The sequence below is a fragment of the Heterodontus francisci genome, chromosome 33 (assembly GCF_036365525.1).
Source record: "Heterodontus francisci isolate sHetFra1 chromosome 33, sHetFra1.hap1, whole genome shotgun sequence".
Taxonomy (NCBI): domain Eukaryota; kingdom Metazoa; phylum Chordata; class Chondrichthyes; order Heterodontiformes; family Heterodontidae; genus Heterodontus; species Heterodontus francisci.
Window position 1 is genome coordinate 27,674,699 of NC_090403.1, and position 9,674 is coordinate 27,684,372.

A 9,674-nucleotide genomic window follows, 5' to 3' on the forward strand; every position below is an offset into this window, starting at 1 on the left:
GCAGGATCGGCTCATGCGAGGGGCTAGGCAATCAACAAGCTTGCATGTCAAGGTCCGGAGAGATTTTTAACTCCTGGGCCTCATTTTCGTATTTAGGCTCTGACTCATGCCCGAACTCCAACAGTTAATTGTGGATTGGGGCTTGAGGGGGGCCTCCACATGTGATTTCTGGAGGAGGGGGTGGAGGGGAGCGCTGGGTAAGGGTGGTCCAAGGCTTCTGTGTGGAAGCTTAAAAATAATATAAACTTACATTTCTGGGCCTTGTCTTGTCCTGGTTTGTATTCACCGTAGGTTTTTCCTGGTGGGGAAGCCACTCAGGCTTCTGGTTAACATAGCTTCATCAGAGCCCGGCCTACATATTTAAAACAAACCTGCCAGTTTGAGGCGGATGGCCTTAGCCCATGCAAATTTAAGTTGCAAGTGCTCAGACTGGGACGGATAAGTCCCACACTCAATTTTAACTGCTGCCATTGCCTGGTTTGCACCAGGCATGGGGAGTTAGAATCGGGGCCAAGGCATGGCAGGGCAAAGAACTTTTGAGAACTGCAATCAGAACAATAAAGTGAGACTTTCACTCCTAGTGCCTGGTGGCTTTCTCACAAATGCAGGATGCATCCGCACTCTTGTGGCCAAATATGCTCCTAGCTCATTCGTGAATAGAAAGGTCTAACATTGAATAAATATACAACAGATCTGGGTCTACAACAACAGAATCCACAGATGAATGTTCATTACCCAGGCAGCTGCCAGAATTCCTTCATCCTGCAGCACCTTTACTTGAGAGGGCAAGGGATAGCTTTTGGGGGTCCAGGGCCCCAGTCTGAAACTGTGGCTTGTAACACCAGTGCATCACCAAGGGCAAGAGCTCAGGAGAGATACAGTGCAGCTCTTTCAACCTCCCAGGTGATAACCTGACCCAACTTCAGCATCCAAAATCAGAGATTGCATCATTTGGACTGATCGGGCAAAGTGTTATAGTGTAACCCTGGCTAAAAGCTTGAAGATCATTGCCGCTTACTGTAGGCTGTGCAACTCTGCTCTTTAAAGGGGCCTAACAGTGTTGCAGCCAGGAGAACAAAGGGAGACAGAGGATAAAGATGACAAGACCAAGTATGACAGACAAGAATTACCTTATCATTGAGCTGCAGTCGTCAGACATGATCTAATTGCCCAAATGTTCCATCAACAGCTTTTTCCTGCCACAGTAATCCTACCGACAAATATTTAATCCCAACGCCCAGCTGGACATCAGCACTCATTAATGTGACCTCATTTCTCCTGCACAATCTGAGAAGGCTTGTGAGCAAAACAACTTTCAGGGAACATTCCAATATCAGTTAATACAATCTTTATTAACCCTTAACTGCACTGGGATGTTAGGAACATAGGAACAGAAATAGGCCATTCAACCATTCAATTAGATCATGGCTGATCTGTATCTTAACCCCATCCACCCACCTTGGTTCGGTAACCCTTACTACCCTTGTGACACTGGGATTGCAGGTTGGACATCACTCAAACACCAGTGTTTTGGTCTTCCTCGCCTACCTCAGAGTGAAGGACCATTCTCACCTGGTTGCTTTTAGCAGCTGCTCTTACTGTTGGCAAGCTATCAGCTCACCAGAAGTGTTTAAATTTACAGTTTGAGTTGGGTGTTGATGAGCTGAATGCTTAGCAACTGCTACAATAATCAACTAGTCTTACAGACTCTGACACATACATTCTCCATGCTCAGCTGCTTGCCGGATGTCAGTTAGTAGGCATGTGCAAGCCCAGACACAGACCCATGAATAGATGTACTGTTGTTCTTTGCACCAGAACAGATTTTCACAGGCAGTGCAGTATGCTTCTTTCTTCTCTAGTGTGCTGATGTGCCACTTGCCACTTTTGACTGGGTGTTAATCCATGTTGAATAATATAAACGACATCTCCAACACAGTCTTACACTTTTAGCCTTTAACCAGATATTTCTTCATGCTCTGCATCAAAGACCACTGTGGTGAGCTAGTCACCTCACCCCAAGAGTATGCCTGAAATGCACATTACCTTGTAATGCCCAGGGGTTGGACAGAAATTCTTGTCATTGTAATTAGCTTGTGAATTGATATGAGTTTGCTCCTAGTCTTCAGATTAAAGTAAACACCATCAGACTATACGATTTAGACAATAAATGGAGCCCATACTCATCACACACAGCATTGTCATCCAGATAAAGGAGTTTCATGAACCTTTGAAGAGTGTTAAAGAAGTCAGAAAATCACCCTAAAATGTATCTTGAGTCTCCAGTCCTAGCAGGTAATGGCTGCATTTCCTCTTTGCAGTGAGGTGGCAGCAGTGTAGGACATTTGTCTGCCCCAACAACCCTACTATAGCTCAGTCTCTTGGCTCAGAGTCATTTATAATGCAGGGTGAGCTCCAGGCAAGATTCCTAGCATCAAAGGGGAGCCCATGCCTTGATGGTACAAAATCAGGACGGAAACTGAGGCCTGATTAGATAAGACTTTCAGGTCCATTTGGAGGGAGAGGAGATATCTACGAGGTCCTTACATTCCATTCAAATACTTAGAGGTCTTCCACTGCTACTTTTCTAAAGACCCCCAGGGAAAGTAATTAATTGGGGAGGAGGGCTATAAAGGGTGGTGCCAGGATAAATAGAGTGCAGGGAACAACCAGTTTAACTGCTTCTTCTTTTAATGCACTGTAAAACCTCTGACATTCGTAGTGTGAACTTAACCCTTTGAATACAGGAAAGAAGGAAAGACTTGCATTTATATAGCAGCTTTCTCAACCTCAGGACGTCCCAAAGCAGTTTAGAGCCAATGAAGTACTTTTGAAATGTAGTCACTGTTGTAATTTGGCAATCGCAGCAGCCAATTTCTGCACAGCAAGCTCACACAAACAGCAATGTAATAATGACCAGATGATCTATTTCGTGTGATGTTGATTGGGGGATAAATATTGGGCAGGACACCGGAGAGAACTCCCCTACTCTTCTTTGAAATAACATTATGGCGTCCTTTACATCCACTCGAGATGGTAGACAGGGCCTTGATGTAATCTCCAACAGTACAGCACGCCCTCAATACTGCACTGGAGTAGTAAATGACATCTTTTGAAACAAATTGCATTTTGTATCTTACAGTTTATGATTTTCTAAAAATCGCCAATATATGACAGATAATAAGGGGCCATGGATTACACTATTATCACTACCAAAATAATACATATGTTTTCAGTTTTTGTCTCACTGTTGTTCTCAAAGGATGACAAGCAAGCAGTAGACCACATTTTTTATGCAATACTACTAACAGAAGTGCTCAATATTCCATTGATATTAAAGGGTGTGAGGTAAGCTACAAGTCCTCCTTGAGTTGTATTAGGACTACACTGGTCTGGAGTATTCCAATATATGAGAGGCACAAACTCCATAGTTTACAAAGTTAATGGAATTAGCTGTTGAACTGATATCTTACCCTCAGTATCGAATGGTATTATACTACATAGACGTCCATCATGTTTCCAAGGACAGAGAAATACTGCTCCACCTTCTGTTACATCATTTTGTGTTGTATTTGCCTTGGGAGCTCCAATAAGGATACCTGGACTGCAAACAGGTAGGAAAATATTACAACAGAAAAACATATTTGAAATAGCTTACACATTTTCTCTGTTGTATTAATCACTCAGTTATTAGTTTTGATTGTATCTTCACACTGGACTGAAAACCTTTCAATTTCGTTTCTTCTAAAATATCAATGGTTAAATAAATTACTTCCCTTTGCTTTCTTTGCATGCATTTATCTGTAACTTTTCAGTATTCTTTTAAAAGAAGCTTAAAGGGACCATAGCCAAGATGAGCAAATACTATGTTGTACTGTATCATATTTGTTCACTCTGTTAACCTGACACTAAATAAGTTTTCTTTGGGGTCAAATTAGCTCCAGGATGACACACCTGCTGATGGAAGTTCAGAATCAAGCCAACTTTCTATAATAATTTGATACATGAACCAAGCAGGTCTGCAGAGTTCCAAGACTCTGTTGGTGATTGACCTACCAGCCTAACTCACAAATGGAACATGGGAAGTAGATTAGTTCTTCAGAGCTGGGAATCCTTTCACGTGTCTCCAAATAACTCTGCAATACCTACCCTAAGAGGAAGGGTTGGATCCTGCTGGATAGACTGCAGGAAGATTACAAGTACCCTGGTTCACACTTGCCAATCCCCAGTCTTGGCTCGGGCAACCTAAGCCTGAGCTCTCTCAACTTAGGTAAGTGCACTGCGACCCCATGTAGGATGAGTGTACACTCTATATTGGGCAAACAGGAACTCCCAGGAGTTTGTTCAGAGACTTTAAACATGATGAAGGATGTCGGTGCATGTCAGAAACTGATTGAGGAAAACAAACTGATACTTGACACCATCCTGAGATGGTGTCTGACAGTTTGACTGTTTGACAGTAATGTATTTCCTAATTATTAGCCCATAACTAACAGCACTTTATGCTAAGTGACGAGAAAGTGTACTGCAGATTTTACATTTTAGACACATTTTAATAGAACCTGAAACTGTCCTTTTCTGAACTTTTCCTTCCACCTCAGTGAGAGAAGGTATCTTAACCCTTCAGATGAAAAATAGAAATATACACCCCTCAAACAATAGTGTTGAAATTTTTTCTCCTCATAACCATGTGTTATTTTGCATAAAAAACAACTACAAGAAGTATCCTACTGAAAAAGAAACTAGAGCCAAAAAGATAAGACATGTCTTGGGCAGAACCAGTTTAATATGCACAATTACACCCCCACTGGGACGAATGATTGCAAATGATCCCTTTTTAAAATTTGTTCATGGGATATGGGCATCCCTGGCAAGGCCAGCATTTATTGCCCATCGCTAACTGCCCTTGAGAAGGTCGTGGTAAGCCAACAGTGGAGAGGGGGAAAGCCTTAATTGAAAATGTTAAATGGATTTTAAATGATCTTCTCTAATTGCACAAACCTATGTAGAAATTGTAACACAGGAAACATGTGACTTGGCCCAACCTGTCTATGTTGTTGTTTACCCTCCTTACGATCAGTAGTCCTTGTCCCTTGTTCCCACCTTGTTCCCAAGCCTGTTTATCTCTTCTCTTTCAATCACCACCGAACCTATTTTTAAATGTTGACATGGCTTCTGCTTCCACCAGTAACTATGATATTTCTTTCTGCAACTTTACAGCTCTGTCCTAGACCTCTTAGATTTATTTTTACATCTATATCCATTCATACTAGATCCTTCAATCACTGGAAACAGTCTATTTCTGTCCTAGCTGTCCAAATCCTTCATAATTTTCAAGAAAGAACTGGCATTTCTAAAGAAGCTTTCATGACCTCAGGATTTTCCAGTGCGCTATATTGTCATTTAGTACTTTTTGAAGTGTAGTCACTGTTGTAATGTAGGAAAATGCAGCAGTTAATTTGTGCACAGCAAGCTCCCACAACCACTCTTTTGGGCCTCCTTATCTCGAGAGACAATGGATACGCGCCTGGAGGTGGTCAGTGGTTTGTGAAGCAGCGCCTGGAGTGGCTATAAAGGCCAATTCTGGAGTGACAGGCTCTTCCACACAACCAGTAATGATATAAATGATCATATCATCTGCTGAGGGATAAATATTTGCCAGGTCGCTGAGGACAACTTGCCTGCACTTCTTCGAATACTGTCATGGGATATTTTACGCCCACTTGAGAGGGCAGATATGGCCTGAGTTTAACATCTCATCTGACAGATGGCACTTCTGTTAGTGCAGAACTCTCTCAGTACTGCATTGGAGTGTCAGCCTAGGTTTCAATCCTTGTGGAATAGTTCCCATCTTTCACAGAACTGGTGCCAGTCCTCCTAAAAATGGAAAACAATTTTTGATATCACCTTTTATAACCATTCAGGTTAGAATGCAGGTACAGCACGTAATTAGGAATGCTAATAGAATGCTATTGTTTATGGCAAGGAGAATTGAATACAAAAGTAGGGAGGTTATGCCTCAGTTGTACAGGGCATTTGTGAGACCACATCTGGAGTACTGTGTACAGTATTGGTCTCCTTATTTAAGGAAGGATGTAAATACATTGGAAGCAGTTCAGAGAAGGTTTACTGGACTGATACCTGGAATGGGCGGATTGTCTTATGAGGAAAGGTTGGACAGGCTAGGCTCGTATCCGCTGGAGTTTAGAAGAGTAAGAGGTGATTTGATTGAAACATATAAGATCCTGAGGGGTCTTGACAAGGTGGATGTGGAAAGGATGTTTCCTCTTGTGGGAGAATCTAGAACTAGGGGTCACTATTTAAAAATAAGGGGTTGCCCATTTAAGACAGAGAGGAGGAGAAATTTTTTCTCTCAGCAGATCATGAGTCTTTGGAATTCTCTTCTTCAAAAGGTGGCGGAAACAGATTATTTGAATATTTTAAAGCAGAGGTAGATAGATTCTTGATAAGCAAGGGGCTGAAAGATTATCCAGGGTAGGTGGGAATGTGGACTAATCAATTCAGCCATGAACTTATTTAATGGCAGAGCAGGTTCAAGGGGCCGAGTGGCCTACTCCTACTCCTAATTTGTCTGCTCGTATGTTCATTGACTTCGTTAATCTTCCCCTATTCTAACATGTGATTGAGGTAGCAATACAGAAATTACCATAATCTGAAACCCTTGCTCTAAGAACCTCTCCCCCTCCCTAATGTATCAGACTCTCTCCACTGCCTCTCAAACTCTGAGATCTTGACCTCAAGAAATTTCTATTCCACTGATGCTTCCACTGATGCCGTTATCTGAGTTAAAATCTGCTACTCAAAACATTCTGCCGGACCCATACGTGCTGTGCTAACAGTATTACAAATGTTCGTTAAGTTCCAGTCTTAAGTTTAAATTCTATGTCTAGTTACAATATCATTTTGTACAATTAATTCTCGAGATGTGGGTGTTGCTTGCAAGGCTGGCGTTTATCCCTAGTTACCTTCAAACAATGGTGGTGGGCCTTCTTCGCTTGATACAACTGAGTGACTTTCTAGACATCTCTGAGGTTTGTTAAGTGTTAATTATGTTGATGTGGGACTGGAACCACATATAGGACAGACTGACTAATAGCAGTAGGTTTTCTTCTCCAACGGACATTGGTGAAGCAATCTGGGTTTCACAACAATCTGACAGTTTCTCAGTCGCTTTCTTATTTTTAGATTTTTCTCACACTTACATGGCTAAATTTGAACTCACATTCCCTGGATTATTCGCCCAAACCTCTGAATTACTCGTCCAGTGAGATAAACCTACGACACATCTACACCCAGTAAACTATTCAGTTCCACCTTCCCTCTCTGTTCCTAGTTTACATTCTAGACAAATTCCTGTTTTGGAAGTATTATTCGCACTCTGTTCCTAGCTCACTCTGTTACTAGGTCACTCATTTACTAGCTCACTTTATGCATATGTACTAACTGCAGCTTTTGCTTTTCTGATTCGAGAGTACTGCTTGACCCCCACTCTACCATCAGAGATTGATCATTACAAGATAGTTATGGATGAGGATGGCCAAACTGTCCACCTCAATTCATCCATCCAGAAATAGCCGAAAGTTCCTCTATTAATCACTCTTCGGGGTAATTATGACTTTGTGGTTTAGTGTAAAATGGGTGAGCTAGTCAGCAAACTGTTTTACATCTCTTCATTTTTACTTCCATTGACTTCAATAGATATAAACATTGCGAGAGCGATCAAACAAGCTGCTGATTCGCTCTTAACTGTTTTAATTTATAGCACAAAGTCAAAAGTCCCCTTTTTGTGAAAAATAATTTTCTGGCATCTTTACTGGTTTGAACCTGTGGCTTTGAACCTGGGAAGGCAACCATTTGCTTGTGAGCAGCTTCTCACCCAGACACTCACGGTATTGCTAACTCCTGTGTTGTCAGGCAGTGACCACGAAGAGAAATCCATGTCCCAGGACTTTGCGCAGCATTTGGTTGAGTTTTTGATCAATGAGCTAAAATTCAAACCACAAGAAGTGAAAGTTGTAGCAAAATACTTACTTGTCATTATTGGGCAAGTAGAACTCAACGGAAAATCCAAAATAGCTTCCTTCAGGTCCTGAGTAAATGGCTGGATTCTCTGCATCAAAACTGAATGCATGAAGATGCAATAGTAAAAAGTTAAAAAATGGCAAAACTCCCATCAAGTGCCAAAGGAGTAGTTCCCAAATTGCTCTGGGACAGGTCTGCATTTTTACAGCCCTTTGTCTCCTAATCACGAGTCCAAACACAGCTGAAGAAAAGTAGAAATTGAGTGTGTATCGGATCATGGGTCACTCCCTCAGCTGCAAAAGGAAATTACGTTTATCATTGCTCTAGTGTCTAGGACTACTGTGGTTAAACATTATTCTAATGTTCTATAATCTAATCTAATAACAAGTACATGCAGTGACTTGCCTCTGCAAAAGTAAAAATGAATGCTCTGGGTTGGGCATTTTCAGCATCCCTCTCTCTCTTAAAACCACTCACAGAGTGAGTAGCAGATACACTGCATGTATCATGGCGATAGACCAATAAGAAATCTGAAAGACAATTAGAGTGACAGTCATACATTGAGCAAAATAATGACCTGATGGGAGTACTGCTATATTTATTCAATGAGGAAATTAGGTGGTACTAACTATGGTTGTAATGTTGCTCCTTCATTTATTCTATCTGGGTGAATTTATGTCAAAGGTGAGGTAAATGTCACCTCTCTCTGATCACTGTCAAGGATCAGAAGTGCCATTTTTCCAAAACAGAGTTGAGTTCAAGGTAGAAAACTAACCACAATTTGGCATACTCAGAGACATTAATGATAGTTGTTGTGAGAGGCTGAAGGTCAGATTGATGCAGTGTAAAGGGCTAGTTGTTAACGGATGCATTTAACAGAATCATACAATATAGAAGCAGGCCATTCTGCCCATTGTGTCTGTGCTGGCTCTTTGAGGGAGCTATCTAATTTGTCCCACTCCCTTCTCTTTCTCCATAATCCTGCAAATATTTCCTTTTCAATATGTATCCAGCACCTTTTGAAAGTTACTATTGAATCTGCTTCCACTACCCTTTCAGGTAGTGCATTCCAGATCACAACAATTCACTGCATAAAATAAATTCACCTCATCTCCCCTGTTATGCTTTTGCCAATTATTTTAAAACTGTATCCTCTGGTCATCAACGCTTCTGCCAGTGGAAACAATTTCTCCTTAATTATTTTATCAAAACTCTTAATTTTTAACACCTCCATTAAATTTCACCTAACCCTCATTGCTCTACGGACAACAATCCTAGTTTCTCTATTCTTTCCTGTTACAACCAGGTGAGAAAGGGATCTAGGGGTCCTTCTCAGCCTTCACCTGGTCTTACCTTAACAGGGTTTAATTTCAAACACACTGTGTTTTTAGCTCCCCCTTGGTGAATCCTTGTTCACTGCTTTCCAATTATAAGGCAAAAAAACCCAGCCAAACAGCTTTGCTTAGGTTTAAAGAAGAAAGGTTGAAACTTATTAAACTTAAACTCTAATTCGGTTAGCGCCTATAGATACACGACGCGCCCATGCTAGCATACATATGCGATACACACATGCAGATAGAGACAGAAAAGAGCAGAAGAAATAAAGTAGAAAAGTTTGAGGTAATATCTGA

At 41.3% G+C, this 9,674-nt stretch overlaps 1 protein-coding gene across 1 annotated transcript in view; it reads right to left on the reverse strand.

The window, feature by feature from the left end:
* LOC137348072 (integrin alpha-8-like) overlaps positions 1 to 8,458 on the reverse strand; it is a 108,679-nt gene extending 100,221 nt beyond the window's left edge. The window contains exons 1-2 of the mRNA XM_068013232.1: positions 8,053 to 8,458; positions 3,474 to 3,604 (exon numbers count right to left, since the gene is read on the reverse strand). Coding sequence (XP_067869333.1) covers positions 3,474 to 3,604; positions 8,053 to 8,321 — 400 coding nt within the window. The 5' untranslated portion in view covers positions 8,322 to 8,458. The remainder of the gene's footprint in view (positions 1 to 3,473; positions 3,605 to 8,052) is intronic.
* Between the last annotated feature and the right edge of the window lie 1,216 nt (positions 8,459 to 9,674).